Genomic DNA, 24,635 nt, shown 5'->3' on the forward strand with positions numbered 1-24,635 from the left:
AAGCAGAGTACATTGGATATATTGCACGATCATAGTAAAGAAAGTAACAACTTTCTTCCATCCAGATTGTGAAAGCACTTGTTTCTTAATAATATAAGTTATTTGAATGAGCACCAGTGCAGGCATCTTTGTGACAGTATAACTATATCTTTATTATAAATTTATTTATAACTTTGTGGCCATCTTTTTTATACTGTTTAAGCAGTTACCTCTATCTGCTGTATACTTTGTTATGCTTCTTATGCTTTTGCTAAATTTATTTACCCAGTATCAGATTTTCCCGATTGCAGAAACTGGAGCAAATTGAAATGCATAAGGAGATTTATTGGACTGTAGTGTGAAATAAATTCTTTCAAGTCTCATATTCCTTCTGTGTAAAGTATAATGACCTGTAGATAGCAGTGAAACAACAGTATATAGTGTGAAGCATATTGGAAAACATAGAAATACTGATTCATAGTATGATTTGGTTTCTGTTTTGTTTTTCTTTGTTCTGTTGTAGTTCGAGATCGAGTTCGAACAAAAATGGAACGTGATATCCTAGTAGAAGTTAATCATCCTTTTATTGTCAAGTTACATTATGGTGAGTGGCAAAAAGATGCAATTTTAAACTTAGTAAAGTGTCCTTGTCAAGATGGTGCCTGATACTTGCTTAGTGGTTCTGAGAATCATAGCAGGGAGTGTACTATCTAAACACTGATCCTGCAAAGGCTTGCTATGTGGTAAATTTCTTGCCATATATGCATACCGCTAACTCAATACTTAGTAGCAAGTCTTCACAGGATTGAGTTCATAGCATTTTGCTCTATTTAAAAGGACAGTTAGTTATCTGTTTATATGTAGCCATTTTGTTCTAAAATGTAGTGTTTTCTGTATATATCTTTCACTTATTTTTAAAATGATTTCTTATCCTTAAAGTGCTCTATAGACAACAACATATAGTTGCATTACTTCCAATTGCATCGCTGTTGGTGGGAATATGACTCTTCATTTCGGTGGTATTGGCAACCATAAAAATTTAATCATTAGGGGGGAAAAAGAAAGTTATTCTTAATGTGTCATGCAGAAAGTAAACCAAAAAAGAGAGCGAATGTTGTTTATTGTATCAACATAAAGTATTTGTTTGAACACGCTGTGCTGCTATTCTTACAAACGAGAACGCTTTAATTAATACTTTTCCTTTAAGATCCAGATTTTCCATAGTTCAGTCTTCTGATCTGTCCCTCTCTGAGGTGGCTTATATAATGTAGCTTTCACTGTTTAATTTTCTCTCTAATGCACACTATACTAGATCTCCCTATCAAGCTGAGTTTCTGGAAGTATTAGAATGCACTAGTTCTGCCCTTTTAAGTCTAGGCTTTCTACTGCCAAAATTTGGAATGAAATGCTGACTAATTCATTTTTTATGAATTCCATTAATGATTTGATTTACTTTCACACAGTACAAAACTTACTTGCTTCATGATTAAAAAAAAGTTAATTTTTTAATTAAATTATTCCAAAAAGGAAAAAGAATAGTATAGATAATGAAATCAAGGGTAAATTGTTTTGACATATTATTCTTCTGTAAAAATAGATAGGTGGTATCTTAAAAAAAAGATGGTGTTTAATTTTTTTATGTTGATCTTTTCAGCTTTTCAAACAGAAGGGAAGCTATATCTTATTTTGGATTTTCTCAGGGGAGGAGACTTGTTTACACGATTATCCAAAGAGGTAAACTTTTATCAAAACAAATTTTTAAAATAAAAAAATTGACTACTAGCTGCTTATATTAGGAGAGTTTAGTTTTGATTTTGTTTTCATTGAATAAAGTTTTGAATTTTTTTAAATATATACATACATACATACATATATATATATATGTGTGTGTGTGTGTGTTTTTCTTACACGAAGTATCCACTTCATCAGTATGCTGTTGTTGTAATTTACATTGTTTTTGAAAAAGCTTCGGCAAGCAGTCTCTCTATGTTGTTTTTACATCTGGCGTAGTTTTTCTGCTACTGCTACTACGTTTCAATACGTGTCTCAGAATATATATTTATATGAAGTATTTGTTGGATTTAAATTAAGTAGTTTGTGTATCATTTTTTGATAATAAAATCTGAATTTGTCTAAGCAAGCAATTTGAATTTCTGATTTTTTTATCAGAATGACTGTGATTATTTTGAAGACATGTTTTGCAAAACGACTCAGATGCTCAGTGCTGATGGGAACTTGAGAAGTTTTATATTTTAAATAAATAATTTTGCTTTTTCAGGTGATGTTCACGGAAGATGATGTTAAATTTTACTTGGCGGAATTAGCACTTGCTTTAGATCATCTACATAGTCTTGGAATAATATACAGGGACCTGAAACCAGAAAAGTAAGAATCAGCTGCAGCAAATGCAATATTAATTTGTTTTTTATAGCAGTTCTACTTGTCCGCTTCTCTTCCCAGCTGTTAAACTTTGTAGTTTACTTTGTAGGGTGAACAGGGGAGGAAAAAACCTTGTTTAATTAAAAGGATTGGATTTTATTTCCACTAGAAAATGAGCATCTAGTTTGAGTACATCCCTGTTACTGTGGCTTTAAGTATACTGGAAAATATACACCTTTCATTTTCCAAGTGTTGCAGAGTGCAGAATAGGGAAGGATACGTGTATTTTGTTTGTTTTGGGAAGAGTTCTTTTTATGCTTTTGTTTTTGGTGTTACTGTAGAGTTTTTGGACTAAAGATAAAGTAAAAACAAATACGTGGCGTGAGGTTACAGCTGAGTTTTGTATTTCTGCATTTGAAAGCTTAACTATAAACAGTTTTTTATGCTCTGAGTGCAATGTATTTTAAAAGTCAGCTTTGGAAAGGAGTTTGCAGTTTGAAGTAAAATGTGAAAATAGTAAGTCACCTACTTTACTTAAACTATTGACAATTAAATAATTACACAGAAAACTTAGAACAGGCTTAAAGCTACAATTACACTACTACAGTGCACTACAGTGTAGTGTTACTTCTCAATAGTTTACTCATCCCTGCCTCTTTCAAATGACTGAATTCTATCTACTCTTTCCTTCCTTCATTACTTCTCTTAGGTTTTACAAGATATGAAGAAGAAAATGTTTCTTGTCTTGTCAGTAGTACTATCTGGAACATTTGGACCTCTCAGATATAAAATGCTGAAGTTTTTGTGTATGCTGCAGCATTACTGTTTACCTGGAGAGATGTCCTAAGCGAAAATACAAAGTGTGCATCTCCTCAGTTGTGCTTAATCAGATGGTTAATGTACTCTGTCTTAGTGTCGGGAAATCTGTAGTTATTGTGCAGCCCTAATGTCTTTGATCTCAATTCTCTATTACGCCTTATATAGAAAACCTGAAAAGTTTATGTGAGCTAACTGTCTCATGTAGAGTATTGGTGGAAAGGGCAAACACGGATGAGAAAAATCCGAAAAGCTGACTTACATGGAGTTTCCATTAGTATAGATTTTGTAAAAGATGGACGGAAACTTAAAAATTTTTAGTACTGTCTGACAGGAAGGGGCAAGATTCATACTCAGATGGGCAATTTAGACATATTTAGGGGTTGAGTGGGAGTTGCACCTAATCTAAGGGGGAGAAATCATTTTTCTTATTTCTTCTCGTGTCTGATATCCCAAACATAATTGCAGCATATCTTGAGGTATTTGATGCTTAATATTCTGTGTTGTCTGTGACAGTATTTTCAGATATATATGATCTTCCTTGATGACTTACAGACAAACAGGGAGATGAATTACCTTTAAACCTTGAAAGTGTTCTATTGAGTAATTATGAAGTGAGGAAAACAAGCTTACCAAATAGAAAATTTTGAAAGGAAAGCAAGAGGACTTCAGTTTTTTTCAATTTTTGCTAACATCTACTTTAATAAGGAGGAAGATGAAACAGTAATTATTAAGACTAAACAGCAAATACCGCAGGTGCTTTTTTCTTAAATTTGCGTATGTCCATACCTATCAAAACCTTGATTTTAAGTCTTGCATGCATCTGATTCAACATCTTTTCAAAAGTTGAAATTTTTTGCAAGTTATAGATGAGATGATAGTAACTCTCACAGGCTGTATCTATACTGTGGGACCGTTTCCCACCATGGAAACGGGAATGAGGAAAGGAAAGGACGGGGGGAATGGACAAGCGTCTGCATGTTATCACAGAGAGGAAATGCAGCTCTCAGACTGCAGTGCAGGTGTTGTCGTAGACCTGCATTTTGAATGCTTTGAATTGTCATTGCGTTCAGTGATTGTTAAGGATAGTTGGTGTCTGAGAGAAGCGTGGCTTTTCTTGTGCTTACATAAACATAGATGGAAACATAAGGCCTGCTTTAAGTATATAGGTCCTACGGGACCTAGTGTCCTATGCTTTGATAAAAACAGCGTGATGGTATTCATTATGTGAGTATATTTATTTGGAGGTCAGCACCCTTTTGAAATTTCTGAATACAAATGAATATACAATTTATATGTATGCAGACATGTTATATTAACTGTTACAGCTTTCTTGCTTAGTATAAGAGAAATAAAAATATTTCTAACAATATTGTGATAATGACATGCAGGTGGCTAAAAATGAAAGTTCAAGATAAAAGCTACTGTCTGCCACACTGAATACAAGCAAATTTAACAAAAATCTGATATGTTGATTCTGTTTTATATTCTTTAATATGAAAGAATCAAAGGAAACAAAACATATGCATTTAAATTATCTCATCCTAATGTTTCATTTCCATGCATGTTCACTTTTACCTGTCTTTGTATATTCTATTCTTTTTTGTTCTTAAATCTTATCAGTGCATTTTCCAAAATAACAGTTAAGATACTCAAAATAGCTTACTTTATTCCTTTGTTTTTTAGCATACTGCTTGACGAAGAAGGACATATCAAATTGACAGGTGAATAAAAGGAAATTGCAACAACTGGATCTTTTCTGTTTATAATAAAAATCTCTGAATTTTCTTTTTCAGAGAAATATTAGTAAGTAATTTCATGGAGTGGAGAGTGTTATTTAATGTTGAATAATTGAAATGTATTAACATTTAAATAAGATACCTTTTTTGAACATAAGGCTGATGCTATAGGTCTGTAATCATTTGGTGGGGGAAATTAATTTACATATATACTTGGCTATACACATGAATGGTAAAGGCATTGCATTTCACATTATGGTAAGAATATGAATGATATATATACATGCATAGACAAACACACACGCACATATAAACAGCTATAGACAGATAGTATTTCAGACCTATTTTTCCCTTCCAGATTTTGGCTTAAGCAAAGAGTCAATTGATCATGAAAAAAAAGCCTACTCTTTCTGTGGGACAGTGGAATATATGGCACCAGAAGTTGTTAATCGACGAGGCCATACACAGAGTGCAGACTGGTGGTCATTTGGTGTTTTGATGGTAGGTTTCTGGTAAATGTAAATGATACCAAAACTGTACTGAGCGAGATTGCTGAAACAAATCAAACATTAAATTGTAAGGTGAGCTTTAAATGAATTTTAACTACCAAAAAAAATCCAAATCATGTGAAATTAACAGCACTGCAGAGTTTGGATCAAGATGCGAACTAGATCTCCTTTCAGTATCAGTAATATGCTACCCTTTTATTTCCATTTGAGTGAAATATTACATATCTGTTGTAGTTGAACATTAGAGAGGTTAACAAGAATACATAAGTATGTGGAGTAAAAAATATTGATTTGTTTTTCAAGGTGAGGGAGAAACCTAGATCCAAATTTTAAAATTGAATTTACTTTCAAGTGGAAAAAAACCTGTAAACTCTATTTTTCTGATTATGTTCTCTAGTGTAATTAAAAGTTAAGGAAATATTGGCAGATCTTACTTTGCACATCTCAAAATAATCTGAATGACACAGAGCTGATATGCAGTATAGTTGTCAGCAGGACCATCCATAATGATGATTCTGCAGGAAGCTAACTTGTTAAGTTGCAGGGTCAGAGGAACTAATTTGCATAGTAAATACAGATTTAAAAAAGAAAATGATCATATATGGTAGTTTAGGCATGCTGAGTGACTTCTAATATTTATCTTTGTGTGTGTTTTTGACAGCAAGATTAAATAATTGTATTTTTTGAAAGGAAATGGTTTTGTTCCGTACTGCTTCTGTAGTACCTATGTAACTATAACAGTACAACCAATCTATGGGCTTTGTAGTATGAGGACTCTTATGTCTTGAAAATAAGCTATCCTATCACCTTTTTACCATTTGGAATGCTGATATGATCTGAAAGTTGACTGTGTAAAAGTAGCACCTGGTAACTAAACTTTCTCCAGATAGACACACACATGTACACCCTCGCAACTGCACATTTTATCAGTGAGAACACATTTTAGCATTGCTGTAAGCTCTGAGCAGCCTCTATGTCAAAATGAAGCTTGGGCATCAATTAAATAACTACAATGTAGTTGAGGCTATTTGTTGTTGAAAGCATAGTTTAAAATTTTCAACTTTAGTTTATAGAATCGGAAAACATAATTTTGTGCTTCTAAAGTATTTATGTTAAGATTAAAAACTGCTGAAAGATACTGGACTTGACTGGTGTAACTTCCACAGTCTAAGTGCACTGCATTTAAAATACTTTTGCTTCTGTTTTGAATTTGAAAATATGGCCTTAAAATTCTCTAAATTAATAAATGGAAAACAGTGTAATTTTCTTTTAAGACATGTTTTCATTGCTTGCATCTCTAGTTCACATGATAAATTTCATAGACAATCTGTACGTACCCACTCTTAAGTAATTCATTAGTGCAATCTCTGAGAAGAATTCAAGTGATTGTACATGTTATCTGAGACTGAACGGCAGTTATAGCATAGAAACAGAGACTAGAAAGATATCTTAATCGTTTGGCCACTTTTCTGCTAGTGTTACATGTTAAGTGTATTTAAACTGTCCTTGGGAAGTATATTCTTACTTGTCCTCTAAAACAGTGAATGTTTTAAGGGATGCCAGACATTTAGAAACATTATTTTAAAGTTTTTAGAAGCATTAGGTATTTGCTGAAGTGTTTTCCTGATGAAATTAGAAGATAATTAGGTAAAGCCAATATTGAGTTATCCTTAGAGTACTATTGGCCTTATGTATTGGACTATGGTGTTTTGGGGAGGAAGACAAAGAATGTATTTGCTTAGTTTTTTATATAAGAAATATTTGGTTTTGTCTGGATTTTAGTGGGTAGGCTTGTGACAAATAGAAGCTTGCTAAAGAAACTTTATTGCTGGTCTACAGAATTTTGAGTAAGCAAATGAGAAACAAGCAAACCCACAAATTTACCTTTTTAAGAAAGATACATTTTTGGCAGGTATATATTATGAAGCATTTCATTCTAAACTTGAAAACAAAAATACTCAATTACTTCTTGATAGTTTTGGTTTAGGCCTTGATTCAGGACATCCTTCTGACAACTATGGTAAGAACTATTAAAGGTAAAAGTAACATTTTTCCATAATGGCATTACGTTAATTTTTTTTAAATTAATGAAAGATTAGAGTACAAAACCAAAGTATCTACTAGTAGTGCAGAGTTGGCAGCTCTTATTCTCTGAATATAGGACAGTAAGAAATTTAATAAATAACTTTCATAGAAAGATGTTTTAAAGAATGCGATTAGTGCAATTTCCTGCTTTTATCTGAGGTCTAAAGCTACTGGAGTTGCTCGTTATTTGCTCAACTCAATCTAAACATTAGAAATGTACATGAATGAGTACTTGAGTCATATGGGAAAAATCAGGAATACAAGATGCCTTGAGCACAGGGTGATATAAGTTCATCAGACTGTACCTTTATAATTATTTTAATTTTGATAGCTTTAAATGTATACCATGCTATTTCATTAATGTTTTTAAATTAAATTTTTGCAATTTTTAAACCAGAAATAAGAATTCTTGCCTCAACAGTGTTATGGCTGCCATGACTGCTGCCAGACTGTTTTCAGTACCAAAGGTAGCTCTGGTATCTCTGCTCTACACTGCAGCCCGGTGGAAGTGTCTTTATATTTACCTATTTTTATTCAGTCACTTTCAGAACAGATCAGTATTTTAAGTGTCCATTGTTGACTGCCAGGCACTGTAGAATATGCATGCATGTACTGTGCATCTTATGTGTTCCATCAGACTTTATTTCCAATGTATGCATACAGTAATCACTTTTCATCATGCATGTCTTTGTCAATCAGCTAACCTTTTTCCTTTTTCCATTAAAGACTATGTACATGCCATTTTTTTTAATCTTGACCTTTTTAAATATCTCTGCATGAAGAGAAATTGTCACTAACTTCTGAAAGGGGAATCTTTCTCTACCACCATCATCTTGAAAACTGAAATACAGTTGTATAGCTCGAGTTTTCCAACTGGTTTCTGGTTAGGTAGAAAAGCAGCACAGAAAATTATAACTTAAACTGTTCAGATGAAAGCATGTAAAGCAAGGTTTTTATATAGGAAAACGTTTTGCAGCTTTAAAAATGGCAGAGGCTGCTAGATATTCATAGTAATTTAAGTCTGTACAATGAGAGGTTGTTTTGCATACACTTGGTTGTTAACATGCATGAATTTTGAAAGGTTAAGATGCTAAGTAGTTTTGTCAAAAATTAGATTTTGTTCAGGTAATGTAATTGATGAAAGTTTTACTCTATACAGTTTGAAATGCTCACTGGTACTCTACCTTTCCAAGGGAAAGACAGAAAAGAAACCATGACTATGATTCTCAAGTGAGTACACTCTTATTTATATATCTCATCAGGTATTCTACAGGGATGCCCTCCGGGCTGCAATATCTAATTTCTACTCTTCCCTCATTTCCAAAGGTACTGGTAAATCCTCACTCCCTATTCAGTACTACTAATTCCCTTTAATTCCCTTTATCACTTACCTGATTTGCCTTTTTACTCCTTTCTCATACCAGGTACAAAAAATTTCATAGCAACTGTTTAACCTGTAATAATCTTCTCCAGCTATGTGATCTTTCCCATCTTATTTCCATATATTTTTAACTTTCTTATCCTTTTTGGTACCCTGTACGTTATTCCATGTTTTTGTTTTAGCAGGGTTTTTTTGATAGTATTTTCTCTCCTTATTCTTCTCTTTCTTACCAACTCCACACCCTACTTGATATTGCTGCTACTTCCAACAGCTTGCTTTCTTGATGCTTCCCCTATTTGCTAAAGGGCATCCTCTCAAGTACTCTCCTGTGACTTGCTGTAGCTCTGAGTTTCCCCTATACTATTTCCAGCGTAGTTTTTGCATAAGCTATATCGTGGAAATTGCTTTCCTTCATGCAGTTAACATTCTTGTTCTTGCTAATGAAGGCCTGCATTTTTCTCCTTGTTGCTCCCTATCTTTTCTTTGAACTAATTACAGACAGTGACACTCTAATAGGCTCAGGACTTTAGCCTAACTCTGCAAACATTTGTTTCCTTGTGTCATAATTTCACTTGTGTATCTAAACAATCATTTACTAATACTATTTTTTTTTCCATGGATGCTCATAAGACTATTTTTGATTTCTCATGTGTTTTCCACTTCACTGTTTGTCCTTAGTCTTATCTACCTATATATGAAGGCTAACACTACTTTTGCACCAACAGCCTGTTTTGAAAAGTAAATATATGAAATTTTCTGATTTTTTTCAAGTAATTTGATATAAAAACTGTTGGAAAATATAAAGCCATTTCTTTCCCTCACGTTTGTTTTCATAATGCATACGTGTTATTATTCTTGGCCTTCATTTTTCTTTTTCGTCTTCTATTTGCCAATGTATTTGATGATGCTAACTTTTACTACTGCCTCAAAACCGTACCAATGCAAATCTTTGGTTGTGTTGTGATTGTTGAATACCTTGGTGACTAAAAGGTTCTATCTATTCACAGCAAGTGTAAATAACTTCTGCCCACCTCCTGTTAACAAGAAACAAGTCTGAGATAGTTCTTCTGTATGCCCATTTATTTCAGGAGCCATATGTTTTTTTTCTAACCATGTCTCACAAGTTGCACCTTTTCTTTTCTCTGCTGTCCACCTATGACTCCACTCTGTTCCTCAACAGTCTTTCCACTATTGGTATAAGAATTTTCTGTGTTCAGCTGCCATATAGAATATCTTCTTAGTCTCTCTCCATTAATTGACATTCATAACTACTTTCAGTTATGCTTTCAGCATGTATCTCTCTGGTTCCCTTTATGAATTCCTTCTTTTCGTACCTTCTAGTCTCTGTAATCATATTCTTTATTTTGGAGAATTGTACAAAAATTTGGTACAAATTAAAAAGAACTGGAAGAAATTTTAATTCTTTTAATATTCTGTATTTCTAACTATTATATAGATATAAATCTGTTGCGCTGTTAGTAATATGAACAGCTTGGAACCAAAAAATATTTTAAACTCTTTCTGATGAATTCTTTCTTTTTCTTTTCCTGGCTCCTTAAGAATTACTGAATGGCAGTATGTTTTCTTTTTATTTTCCTTATACTGACAAATTTACTGTAATTCCCCTCAAATTATTCTTGAAGCCATTTGCAGAAACTGTTTGGAGATGCGTGCATACTGAATTCGTATCTTTCATTGTGTGCCATTTAAGGTATACTGCTTTTCTTTCTTTCTATTCCTGAAAATCCACAGAAGTGCATTCTTCCTACAACATGTTTTCCTGAACTTTGTTTCTCACAACATCACCAAAAAAAGTTGTTTTTTGGTTTTTTTTTTGTTTGTTTTTTTTTTTTTTTTTTTTTTTATCTGTAATTGAGAAACACTGCCATTTGAAGAAATCATAATTTGCAACAAAAGTGTGGATTTTTTGTTTTTTAAGTATCTTTTCTCTTATACTGAAGAGGTATGCCTTTTACATAACAGTTTGGTCTTCATCCATCAGGAATGTCAGAATAAAATTGCTGTCATTTATATGGATGTATAACCCAGGGACTCACAGGACATAGTGGTCACTTTTTCTTCTGTGTAAGGTGGCCAGTACAGCATTTTCAGAAGGATAGTCTTTCATAATAGAAGTAAGCAGTGACAGTCCTAGTCTCAGTGGTGTACAGAAAGGCCTTTGTCTCACTCTAGTGTGGACATACCTGTCCTCTAGAATTTCTTCTACATATTCTACTTCTGATCATTGAGTCTCTTCTCCTTGAGATTAATTGCAGTTATGTTTTTGAACTAGTTTTTCTAAGCAGTTGACCTCTCATGCTGAGCCTCCAGAGCTGCATCTTTTTAGAGTTGTTTTCAATAATAATAATTGGGTAAAGATTTCCACCCACTCCAGTACAGTCCCCTCATATTTAGTTGTCTGTTCTGTCCTTTAATAACATTGTTCTACTGTAAGTGATACCATTCTGCTTCTGTAGATGTTGTGCTCTTTGCCCCCTTCTTACATTATAGCTCTTGGCTACTTTGCTGTGAGCAGAAGTGACATCAAGTGAAACTGCAATGAAATCACTGAGAATCAAATGCATGTGTGAGTTCACTTGCTACAGGTTTATGCCAATCAGGCATGGGCTGGTTGGTCCATTATTCATTCAACCAGCCTACTGATCTTTTGATTTGCCTGAAGTATGTTACTGAAGAGCCCAATGAAAGCAAAGTGTTCCAGCTGCTTTCCTGCAAAAGGAGTGGCAGATTTAGTAAGTTCTGTGTTCTCAAAGTAATAAATAATGGATTGATATCAATGTGCGTGCACTTGCTGAAGTCACAGGGAGGAAGACATCTGTAAAAGCTGAAATACAAGGCAAGTCATGTCTTCTGTCCAAAACAGAGAAAAACTGTGTCATAGATTGTACAGGCAAATACAAGGGACTTTAGAGTGGAACTAGGATACAGCTTGAATAAGAGATGGAAAGGAGGGAATTATATTCATCCTGAACTATTTTATAGTGTCCATTATCGCTATCATAATAAAAAGTGAGATCTAGTAACAGTGAGAGAGTTGGTTAACTAGAGACAAAACATTAAATGAGGAGGAGAAAAATGAGGCAAGGATTTCAAATCAGTGAAATGACTGAGGTACAAAATCTAAGATTTCAAAAACGTGGCAAGTTTCAAGGTAAGAATTGAAATTAAACGGAGTGGGAAGGTGACAAAGAAGGAAACAATCTTCCATTTTTGGACTGATAATCTTCAAAATCTGTCCTGTCTGAATTCAATTTGTATCTTCTAGTTTAGGTCTCCTATTGTCTTGCTGGGTGTATGTCACTGTGGTAGCTTTCTTACACCTTCTAAAATGTCTTTTATCCTAATACCAAAATGAATTTGCTTACCTGATGCTTCTGTAATAAGTATGCTTAAAAATGGATCAAAATAGATTAAAGACTTAGTTACTTGATAAAAGTTTACAATTTTCTATTCTTCTTTGCCTTTTTTATAACACTATTCTTCGCTTATGTTCCTGAGTCAGCACTGAAAATAGACAATTTGAAGTTACATGTCTACATGACTGACAGCACTTTTGTTCTTTCTCTGATGTCTGAAACCAATATCTTGATGACATTATTTTGCTCAATATGAATGTGTTGAATGACATGGGGGTGGGGAGTACAAAGGTAATCCTTACCATGTTTGTATGTTATTAATTATTTTTGTTGTATAGGGCCAAACTTGGAATGCCCCAGTTTTTGAGTCCTGAAGCACAGAGTCTTCTCAGAATGCTCTTCAAAAGAAACCCAGCAAACAGATTAGGTGAAGTGTTTAATGGAATATTTTAAATTGGTTGGCTTTGAATTGACTGTAAATTTGAGCAAATAAGTGATCATTAGAATGGGTAAGTTTAGTTTTAAGTGTAAAATGGGCTCTGAAGCAAGAACTTATTTGGTCTATTTACTGGTTTTTTCTAATGATCGTCAAAAATTATATCATTTTTGCTATTCATGCTTCAAAAACTAATGCAGAAAGAAATAAAATTGTCAGCTAGACATTCTTTTGACTAAGAAAAAGAAAATTCATAGCCATTTTTCTTCCTTATAAAAGGAGCAGGTCCGGATGGAGTTGAAGAAATTAAGAGACATCCATTTTTTTCCAAAATAGACTGGAATGTGAGTACTGAATTCAAAAATAATTTAATAAATTTCATGGTAAAATAGCATTTGGTGGTGTAGTTTAACTTTTTAATCCACTCTGGTCTATAACTTCTTCTCAGAAATTGTACAGGAGAGAAATTCATCCCCCTTTTAAACCTGCAACTGGCAGACCTGAAGATACATTTTATTTTGATCCTGAGTTTACAGCAAAAACTCCAAAAGGTAAAATTTAAAAAAAGCAAGATTGAACAATTACAAGTACTGTTTTTATGTAATAAAATATTTACATGATTTCATCTGTTCATTTTAAAAACTCTACTTGTTGCATTTTTAAGTAGATGACATGGGGTTTTTTTTTCAGATTCACCTGGTATTCCACCTAGCGCTAATGCACATCAACTTTTTCGGGGATTTAGTTTTGTAGCTATTGCATCAGATGATGAAAGCCAAGCAATGCAGACAGTTGGAGTTCATTCAATTGTTCAGGTGAGTACTTTTGCTGAGAAATGGGCAATAAAGCAGTGTTTGTGTCTCACTTCGGGCAGTGGTGGGGGGGAGTCCTTCATCATAAGACAAAGCATCGTGACAAAAAACATTATCAACCTTTTGCAAGAAAACTGGAGCTGAAATTATTTTAAGCAAACAAGATCTCTGAAGATGCAGGACCTGTTTCATTACGCAGCAGCCGTAGGTGTGAACAGACGTGGGCATCAACCCTTAAATGAAAACATTCTATCATCTGAACTGTAATAATTTTTAAGCCTCTAGAATATCAGGCCATAGTTATTAATGTGGGGGAGAAACAGCAGATATTTTGAGCATTTTCTCTTATGCAAGAATATATCAGTTGTTTCCTATAATGGAAGTAAAATTGTAAATTAGCATATAGTATCCTGAATTAATTATTGTGAAATTACTGCTTTTAATAGCCTAAAGTGGCTGCTATTCTTATATACTCTATTACTGTCAGTGCTGCTTATATTTGGATGAAAAAGCCGTAGGTGCCTACAGACGTCTGCTAGACGTCTAGATGACCTCAAGCCAGAATGAGAGGCATGCCTTGCCTTAAAAGACTGAGGTCATTTTGAAAACATACTTTGTGCTTAGAGAGTGTTACCTAAAGGGAAAAAAGCGTATCTATCTACAGGAAAGGAAAATGAAAGCTGTCAGTAAAAATTGTATTTCTACCTCCTGCTTCTGCTTTTAGTAATTCTAATTACGGAGGAAAATTCATTATGTGGTGAAAACTTCTTATTGATGTGTAGGTAGGAACTAAAATGACATCCTGTAAGACTGGATTTGTTTGTTTTTTCATGGTAAGACATTTTTCAAATGTCTAAGAAGGTTAATTCTTGAAAAGCTGCTTGTTCAGAACATGAATAGCTCTTGTATTTCTCACCTAATCCTTTTATTACTTCTAGAATAGGCATAATACGCCTATTTGTGCATTACCTGTTTTGCTTCTAATAAACTGTTAAATTTTAAGGGTTTTAGATGCTCTTTTATTTTAAAGAAGCTGTCTGATTTGGTATACACATCAGAATGACTTGTACTAACAGTTTGTAGAAGCTTTACTGTGCTCCTTATTTCCTGCATAGTTTTGTGGATGATTTTTTTTTTTTTCCACTTTGTATATGGCTTCCTTCTCTTTTAAAAATCTCCATTTCTCTACTGCCTTTCCTTTGTGCCCCTCAACCACTTCCTCACTACAATTTCCTCTTTTCTCTGCTGCAGGATACCCAGATGGTTTCCTGCAAATGCTTTGCATCCTTTGCACAAACTCCAACTGTTCACTTACACCAAAACACCATTTCCTTCTCATGCAAGAGTGAACACTTCCTCTCCTTTCTGCTTTTTGTTTCTCTGAAAGGTTTTTTAACTCCTGCTCCTATGAATACTTGCAGTTTCCAGTTATTCTGATTATATTCAGTACATCTAAATTTTCCAGCTAGCATTTTACATGCAAGGAAATAGACTTCACTGTTCATCTGTGTGGATAATATGAACAGTGGTGGTTTTTTAGCATTAACTATAGTCTTCTGATCTTCTTTCTCTTGGACAGTCTAAATGAGTAACCAGAAATATTACATTGTGAATTTCTAAAATAAAGTATGCATTATTTAGTGTCTAGTATATTGTTTATTTTGTGCTGATCTCAAATAGAAGGTAGTGAGCTATTGAAAACACTTTGACCTAGTACAGCCATCAGTTCAAAATCAGAAGCAAATCAGTAGGAACTGGGTAACTGAAATTTATATTAAGAATATTTTAGAATATTCATCAACTGATAATGTTATTTTGGTAGCAGTTGCACAGGAACAGCATTCAGTTTACTGATGGATATGAAGTAAAGGAAGATATCGGAGTTGGGTCTTACTCTATCTGCAAGAGATGTATTCATAAAGCTTCAAACATGGAATATGCTGTAAAGGTAACTATGTTTTAAAATGCACTGCCTGTTTTTCAGGATTTACCATCCTAGCCTTCAGTCATTGTTAATATATCATAAAGAACATAGCAAGCTTAAATATTTTCACTTTAATAAAATTATTTTAGATAACAGTGGGAATTTTACTGTTTAAGCAAACAATATTTACTGGCAAATATTTATGTAGCATTGCAATAGTTTTGTTAGTTATATTGTACTGATTTGGGTGGTGAAAAGCAATCTTTGGTCTTTGAAACACCTATGTAATTCCAGTAAGAATGGGAGTTACAGGACTGCTTCTAGAAGGAAATTTACTCTGAAAAGCTTGTATTGCTTTTCATCATTTTTAATAACTGTAATTGATTATGCTTATTTAAATCTTTTCTTCTTGCTTCTAAAGTAGATTCACAGATTCAGATATGTGTTCCCAACAGTGCTTGTCTAGTTTGTGTTCCAGAATAAACTTCAACTGTGTTTGTCTTCGCTAGTTTTTAACGGGGTTTCTAGTGTTATTTCAGTGTTATTCTGTCAGGCTTTTTAACTCTTCTTTAAAAGCATTAAGTTCTTACTGAAATTACTAGGGTTCACAAAAATGGAGTGATAAGTTGGTTTGGTTTTTATTCACTTCCCATATAGCATTGTGGAGTTGAATACCTTGAAAGCAGGCATGTAGATTAGCAGATTTTAAACTCTTTTTTTTTTCTTTTAAACACTGCTCTTGAAGCAGTTTTTTTTTTTTTTTTTTTTTTTTGAATTGCTGAATTGAATGATTTACCACTCAAATATGTAAAAGATAAACGTTTTGCTGTATTTCTTGTATACAGATTGCCAATGGAAACCCTCCAGTTTCAATACTGTTTGCATACTTTTCATTATCCTGCTTGTAACCAGGAACAGATTTGAGTTCTTTGCTCACAATTTGGAGTAATTTCTTGAAACTGAAAGAAAATAATTTGCTTTACTGCTCTTTTTCTGGACCTTAACAATTAACTGTTGCACTTCCTTCTCTTTTAAGACTGTTTTGTTCTGCCTCTCTTGTGGCTTCTCAAGAAATTATTAAGATAAATAAGGCAATGAGTGTCCAGGACGCTAGGATGATGCTGATAGCAGTCAGGGCTCTAAGATGTCAAGAAGAAGAAGGAGTAAGAGGTGGAAAAGAAATTAGAGGAGATTCTGCAATTCAGAAGAAGAGGAAAAAATGAGAATCATTATCTTCATTTGCAGATAGCAGAAATAAGCGTAGCAGGCACCTCCAATTACGCTAAATATAGGAATAAGAATCCTCTTAATTAGGGCAAAATAGTGTTACTTTATTTGCACAAGGTGAACTTCGGAGTCTGATAGCAAGTCTCCAGACATTCAGATAAGCATCTTACTATGAAAAGTTCATCTGAATTAACTATAGATGATTTTTCCTTTTTCTAATTTTTGACTCCTGCCCTGTCCTCCTTTTGGTTTTTGCTGCACTAAATGTTTGTTTGGGATTAGCTTTGTGAACATCGGTACATTAGATTTGTCAAACGACCATCTTTTGTCAAGTTGAACTTTCTATTTTATTAAATAGTGGGCGACTGAAGTCTTGCTACCAAACTTGCATTATCTATCCTAACCTAGGGAATCCATTTATCTACTAAAACTGTTTTGAACTGAGAGATTCTGCATATTTTTCCATCATTCTTTGCTTTGTTTTGCTGTTCAATTAGGAAAATTCATCTTCGTTATAATCCATACTGTTTGCCAACAACGGTAAATAGTGCTTATGTTGATACTAGTAAGCACACTGAAGTATTGCACTGTTCAACATTCCAAAAATGATGCCTACTTATCTATTTGATCATATAGATCATTGACAAGAGTAAAAGAGATCCAACAGAGGAAATTGAAATCCTACTGCGCTATGGACAACATCCAAATATTATTACCCTAAAAGATGTAAGTAACTTTGTTTTCACTGTTTTCATGTGAATGTGTTGGTCAAATTCCTTGCATTTTCCACAATATATTGGTGGTCTATTACAACTTTCAGAAGAAAAAATGTGGGGCATTTGGACCTCCACTCATTGAAAACACCAGGTATCGTCAGAAAGATTTAAATTAGTGTTGACTTGACTCGCTTTTCATTCAGTTCCACAACCAAAATTCAAATGCTTCTATTTTGAAATGCCAAAATATAATGTTTCAGCATTTCATAGAATCAGTAAGGTTGGAAGGGACCTCTGGAGATCATCTAGTCCAACCCCCCTGCTCAGCAGGGTCACCTAGAGCATGGTAGACAGGGTTGCATTCAGGCGGGCCTTGTGGGAAATGTTTCTTCTGCAAGAAATAATTTCGTTCTTTCTTTCCTTGTAACTCCAGAATAAATGCAGTAATACTTGACTTAGGATGGAAATTTTTGTTCTGACTTAGCCTTATTCAGTAATTTAACTGTAAATGTGTTTGTACTGAAACACTGGATATTCAGAACATTCTTTCTGCAACACAAGATCATCTAGGTTTTTTTCTTACGATTGTTTTCAGTGGTCTCTTTCAGTTACGTAGTATTAAAACAAAAGAAGGAGCTCTATTGTACCAAATCAGATGTGCTTATCCAATATCCTGCCTCTGACAGTGGTCAGTAATGGGTGCCTAGGAAACAGTGTTAAGGACTGAGGAAGCACACAGCTTCCAACAATCCATTACCTAGGAACTTCCTCTGCCAGACTATTATATGTATTTTACTTTTTTTTTTTTAAGTCATTAGTTACTCTTCTATAACACAACTTTTATCCTGTTTTGAATTAAATTACTTAAAGCATTGGATAAAAAACCTTTTCAGAAGCTTTTTGGAAACCTGAAACATTACATCAACCCACTTTCCTTGTCCAACTGCTTATAACTTCAAAAAACTCCTAATTATGTGAACTGCAGTTTTACTTTAAAAAAGCCATGGCTCTGTCCACTAGGTAATAATTTGTTCATGTCGTCCACATAGCCTGATTTTTTTTTTCCATAATAGCTTCCTCCAGTTTGCCTGGTAGATATGACATACTGACTGATTTTTAGTAGTCCTTGGGATCTCCCAGGATTTTAACTGGCGTCCCATTCACCATTTCAGCATAATACTGTGTGCTTAACTGTCAAAGAAATTTCAGTAGCATTTATTCAGTACAAACAGCTTCCTGAGATTAGACAATTACATTGATAGTACCATTAGAGAGATTTTAAGGGGGTGTGGTAGAGGGCCTTTTTGGTTGTGTGTGTGTGTTTTTTTTTTTTTTTTTTTTTTTTTTCCTCCAGCCACACAGGATCAGCGAAGGAGCAACAGACATAGTATCCGAACCCAGATTTTTTTTGTCCTTTGTAATGCTTGAATGTGTATACTTCATAGTATCAAATGAATTAAGCTTCTTTCTTTCTATTTTACCAGGATTTATGCCTATTAAAATAATTTGCTTTGATTCTAAAATGGCATTTTAGAAATCTAGAATTATGTAATTCTGTTTTTAATACTGCATAATATTTGAAGTCATAATACAAATGTATTTAGACGATCTTCAATCGTTCATATTTCATGAGAAAAAATTATTTTGAAATGAGAACATAGAAACCTGTCACATCTCCCTCTCCTTAAGAACATAAGCTTGTAAAGTCTGCAAAATTATTAAACACATTTCCTTTTTATTTGTGAGGAAATGATTCTTTTAGTGTACTTAAAAGCACAGAAACTTCTAGCTTTAGAAAATTTCAATTTTCAAACTGAAGGAAATTTTAGTTTTCAAGTGTTTAGTAGCCTGTATTTGCCAGACAGTTTAAGAGGAGGAAGTTGGAATAACTTTTTCTTAATGTAATTATCTATTCCTAAATATATTTTACTATACCTTGGACAACTGTTTCTGCTTAAACACAAACTAGTTATTTCGTGTGTTAAACACGAACTACATTGTGAAAAAGTTTGTGTTGAAATAATAGGGAACAGTCTGTAAAAGGTTTCTCTAAAGCAGAAACCAATTTCTGAGTTTCATTTAAAGCCCCAACGAAGTGCAACTGAAATGAAATGCTTAAGTATTCAGTTAAAATGTTCTGTATAGTTTAGAGTCTTTAGTGCCCCCTGGTGAGAGCACAAATAATTTCACAGAATTATGGAAGACTTGGGGCTGCAGGGGACCTCTGGAGATCTTCCAGTTTACCTAGATTCACCTACAGCAGGTTTCCTGTCCAGACAGATTTTGATTATTTCTGAAGACAGAGACTCCACAGCCTCTCTGGGCACCTGTGCAGGTGCTCAGGCACTCTCACGGAGAAGAAACATTTTCTTATGATCAGACAGAATTTCATGTGTTTTGAGTTTGTGTCCATTGCCTCTTATCCTGTTACTGGGCACTGCTGAGAAGAGTCTGACTCTATCCTCTTGATGGGTTCTATCTTCCCATCAGGTATTTATACAACTGATAGTATCCTCTTCAGCCCTCTCTTCTCCAGGCTGAACAGCCCCAGCTGTCTCCACCTGTCTTCGCCTGAGAGATGCTGTAGTCCATCAGTCATCTGAGTAACCCTTTGCTGGACTTGCTCCAGTAGCTCTGTATCTCTCTTGTAGTAAGAAGCCCAGACATGGACCCAGCACTGCAGATGCAGCCTCATCAGGGTTGAGTAGGAAGGAAGGACTGCCTCTCTCGATCTGCTGGCAACGTTCTGGCTAATGCAGCCCAGGATGCTGTTGGCCAGCTTTGCTATGAAGTTGCCCGTGGTCAACTTGGTGTCCACCAGGACCCCCAGGTCCTTCTCTGGAAAGCTGCTCTCCGGACAATTGGCCCCCAACCAGTGCTAGTGCCTGGAGTTTTTCCTCTCCAGGTGCAGGACTTGGCACTTGCCTTAGAGCTTCATGAGGTTCCTCTCTGCCAACTTCTCAACTATTGTAACCTAAGATAGAAGCTACCTGAAAATTGACAGTCACTTAAGCAATTTTCTGTAATTAAAAATATGGGCATACAGGTATACATTGATTTCAGAGTTTGGAATAGGCTTTATTTGCAGAGTAATGTGCAAGTTGTAGGCTTTCATGGTAACTTCACAGAAGTGTTCACAGAGGCATTATTTGAGATGAGCTTCAATATTTTTCAATAGTGTATGACTGTTCACTTGGAATGATCCCTGTTCATGTTTGTAATCTAGAGCAGTAATTGCTTCTAGAATTAACTATAATTATACTTTAACTCGAACAGTCTCCATTTGTTACCTCTTCTTCATTTCTCCCATGTGTAGTTGAATTTGTTTCAGTAAAGCCACTTGGAAAAACTTACATATTATTCATCCTTTCTTGTTGTTAAAAGTTTACTGCCAATATTTTTGTATTATTTCATTCTTGTACGTAATATTATTCATCTTCAAACACAAAGCTTTCTACAAAAATGTTTGAATAGTATGTGGGGAGAAGAAATACGGTAAAAATAATTAGTGGCTCATCTAATCAAAACAGTTTGTGAACCCATCTGCACTACCTGTGCATTTCATGGGAAGATAGAAGAGAATAAATATTTTTAAAGTTTACGTCTTTTGTTTTTTGCAGGTGTATGATGATGGAAAATATGTATATGTAGTAACAGAGCTTATGAAAGGAGGAGAACTGCTGGATAAAATTCTTAGGCAAAAATTTTTCTCAGAACGAGAAGCTAGTGCTGTTTTATTCACAATAACAAAAACTGTTGAATACCTCCATGCACAAGGGGTAAGTACTCATCTTGGACAAACAGCATAAAATGGCTAATATTCTCTTTTAGGTACATAAATCTGCATCTCTGTGCTCTTCTTTGCAATACTAAGTAATTTCTGGTGAAATAATTACATTGCAACAGAAATTTTTGTTGAAACCTCATGGATTCTTTAGGTAGCAGAGGTGACATCGCTGTTTCTCTTATCCTACGTGCACCTGTAAGCAGCTCTGGGGAATACGCAGCTAATGACTATAATAGAGGGGATGGGGAGGAAGTAAGCCTGGAGAATGTGCTAGGATGAGGACTGTTGTGTAGTCCTGAGGCCTAATGTACTCTCAGCCTCATCCTATGATGGACCCTGAAAATCTGTTGTTTTCTGCCTATCACTCATATACTTCCTTTCTCTTCTTGATTCTGAAGAACATGATTTTTATTGTGTAGCTTCTGCACCATAGGGTCAGGAAGCTGTAGTGGACTGTTAGCAAGCAAAAAATACTAGTGCTTCAACAGTTAACTAGAAGACAGATAAAGCAGTTCAGAGGATAGAGAAGGTGAGTGTGGCAATTACATGGCAAGAATGACAAATCCTATTGCATTTTTAAGTAAATGAGAAAACAGGCTAGAGAAGAGGCAGAAAGTAAAGGTGCAGCAAAAAAAGACAAGCTGCTAACACTTAATGTTATTATCTGAGAGAAAAGAAGCTTCAGAATAAATAGTATTCCAATTACTCACTTTCATAAGTTTTCTCGTTTCCTTATTTTAAATATAATTCAGCATAAAGCATTGCAACATATGTAAACAGTTACCACTGGAAGTGTGTGACTTCTGTCTGGGAAAGTCCTCCTTATCTTCAGCAGATTTTCTTTTTATAACTCTTTTGAAAGCTAGAGGAGCTCATTTGAATGTGGTAGTAGGCAGCATCTGGTCTGACAGTCTACCAGACTATGTACAATCTCTACAGCACTTCCAGAAGGCGATTGTTGCCTTCATTATAACCCTGCAGTCTTTCATAGACATAAGAGACTTCTGAGCTGAAAACTTAGCTAAGGAAGCAGTGAAATCATCCTTCTTACATTAAGCAATACTTCAACTTTCACTCAAGCCATTCTAAAATGCATCAAGGCTTGTATATAAGAATTAAGGGCTTTTTCCACAGATAGTGCTGAAACAAGTTTTCAGTCTTCACACAAACTGTGGTTTGGGGTTTTTTTCCTTTTGTGAACTAGTATGCCTAAGGTTCTTGGCCTTCTTCGTTAATCAGATTTAATAGAATCCTTCCAAACCAGCACAATAGGTATCATAAAAAGGATAAACAAAAAGTGTCATGTCATCTTGGAGCAGAATACTTATACGTGCTGGTAGATGTTTGGGTAGATGTTGCTAATCAAAAATATGTTACTAAAAAATAAAGAACTGAAACATCCTGCATTTTTTCTGCTCTATTTTGTTGCTGCAAAATAAAATGTTATTCCTGTGCAAAATGTTAGTATAATCTAAACAAGCTGACATCTTTTTCAAAATCATTGTAGGGAAAGCAGTTTAATATAGGAAGATATTTGCTTACTTTTTCACATAAACTTTTTGATGGATTGCTTAGGAGTTAGGGCTTGGACTTGAACTAGCCTGTTATGCTTACTCACTTGTTCTTCCTTTGATATGAGAATTGCTTCCCCTTCTTCCAAAAAAATGTGAAACTCAAGAACAAATGTAATCTAGTGCAATAATTGCTTCTAGAATAGAATTTCAGAAATAGTTGGCCAAATCTTCCATCCAGTTCTGTGCTGTTTCTGTTGCCCACCACTCCCTTTCTACCCCTTTGAGGAGCTGTTTCAAAAAAAAAACTACACTGAAAGTGTGTTTTCTTCTGATCTTCTGTCTCATTTTTATTATTACTTAAAAAGAAAGGATTCTAATCTATCTGAACACCAAAGAATGAGCTGGTTCTTCTATATGTTATCTGATACCTCAAACTAGGATGTTCTCCTGAACGTCAACTGTGCCAAGTCTAGTTCTCTTAAGATACTTTTGTACCTTTCAGCTCAAAAGACTTTTAAATATCTATTTTATTAAATCTTGTACTTGCAAAGTATTTACATAGTAGAAAAAGCCGCTACTAAGTAGTCTTGCTCTGTTAAGTGGATTTGCAAACTGCAGATCCAGCTGCAGTCTTATTTCTATGTCTCCCCATGATACTTATTTTCTGGAAGAGTACGTATATCTTCTGTTCGTAACTTACTCTGGGGAGGTTTGGGATATCTGCTTGTTCTAATATCATTACATTCTTGAAACACTTCACCATAGTCTTTTCCAAAAGTAAATGAATGTTCTATTTAAATTTAATCATGAAAATCTGTATTTAGTAGTAATCAAATTATATAGGACAATCAGGAAGATAAAGGCGTTCACAGTAGGTCTATTTAAGTCTCTGATAGAGGTAGTTTAAATCCGTTATATTGTGTACAGAGGTACATAGCCTTTCCTTTACAGAGAACAAAGTCTTCTCCTGAGACTTAGGATAATTTGTCTTGTTCAGGAAGTGTAATGTGTCATCTGATTTCAAAAAGTGCCTTTACATATTCCAGGTTTTATTAAGGTTCATTATTACACATCTTCAAAAAAGACCAAGTTTATTCTGCCAGAACTCTAGCAACTTCTGTGGTTTTTCTCAAGCATTTTACAACTCGAACCCCTACAAAATAGCCACCTGGGAACTAGTACCAGCTTTTATGAAATGCTATTCCATTAGAAAAATATATCGTTGATTCTTTTTTTCTTTTTTGGGGGGGGAGGAGGTGGGGAGCAGAGTTGTATTAAGTTCCTCCTTAGCTAGGCTTTAAATGTTTGCATTGAGATCAATTTAGATTATCTGAATGGATAGAAGGGAATACAGAAAGCTACTCCAGCAATAACTGGAGTGTAGTTACACGGCACAGTGGCATATCAGAACCTACGGACTTCAGAAGTCCAGAAGACATTGCTGGCCAAAGATTCTGATCTAAAGAGGCTTCTAGTTATACATGTTAAAAATAAAAAAAATCATATATATGTATACATGCACTCCTGTAGGAACAAGACATCTTGTAAAACTTCTTGTACAAATAAATGTTCTTTTATCATTAGAGTTTCCACATTAAAGTTATGGTACTCTGGGTAGTACGGACTATTAGAGTACTGCATTGAGATTAGAAACTGGAAATCTGGAAATTGATTGCTGATAAAAATTTAACGCTAAGTAGCAGAATACTTACAATAGAAAGCCCTTTCCTATATTTAGCATATTTAGAGGGTTTTGTTTTGTTTTTTAGGTTGTTCACAGAGACTTGAAACCTAGCAATATTCTTTATGTTGATGAGTCTGGTAATCCAGAATCAATTCGAATTTGTGATTTTGGCTTTGCAAAACAACTGCGAGCAGAAAATGGTCTTCTGATGACTCCATGTTATACAGCAAATTTTGTTGCACCAGAGGTAAATACCAGATTAGCCTACAT

At 34.5% G+C, this 24,635-nt stretch overlaps 1 protein-coding gene across 6 annotated transcripts in view; it reads left to right on the top strand.

The window, feature by feature from the left end:
* Window positions 1-24,635, top strand: part of RPS6KA3 (ribosomal protein S6 kinase A3) — a 74,665-nt gene that overhangs the window by 41,535 nt on the left and 8,495 nt on the right. For 3 of the 6 annotated variants that reach the window (XM_062600607.1, XM_062600587.1, XM_062600597.1), the window contains 14 exons: window positions 503-583; window positions 1,634-1,713; window positions 2,258-2,364; window positions 4,861-4,898; window positions 5,272-5,414; window positions 8,667-8,737; window positions 12,604-12,692; window positions 12,981-13,045; window positions 13,150-13,252; window positions 13,392-13,516; window positions 15,336-15,461; window positions 17,301-17,390; window positions 21,001-21,159; window positions 24,451-24,612. In XM_062600607.1, coding sequence (XP_062456591.1) covers window positions 503-583; window positions 1,634-1,713; window positions 2,258-2,364; window positions 4,861-4,898; window positions 5,272-5,414; window positions 8,667-8,737; window positions 12,604-12,692; window positions 12,981-13,045; window positions 13,150-13,252; window positions 13,392-13,516; window positions 15,336-15,461; window positions 17,301-17,390; window positions 21,001-21,159; window positions 24,451-24,612 — 1,439 coding nt within the window. The remainder of the gene's footprint in view (window positions 1-502; window positions 584-1,633; window positions 1,714-2,257; window positions 2,365-4,860; window positions 4,899-5,271; window positions 5,415-8,666; window positions 8,738-12,603; window positions 12,693-12,980; window positions 13,046-13,149; window positions 13,253-13,391; window positions 13,517-15,335; window positions 15,462-17,300; window positions 17,391-21,000; window positions 21,160-24,450; window positions 24,613-24,635) is intronic. The other 3 variants (XM_062600614.1, XM_062600576.1, XM_062600582.1) reach the window with 3 other exon arrangements.

The sequence above is a fragment of the Rhea pennata genome, chromosome 1, assembly GCF_028389875.1.
Source record: "Rhea pennata isolate bPtePen1 chromosome 1, bPtePen1.pri, whole genome shotgun sequence".
Lineage (NCBI taxonomy): Eukaryota > Metazoa > Chordata > Aves > Rheiformes > Rheidae > Rhea > Rhea pennata.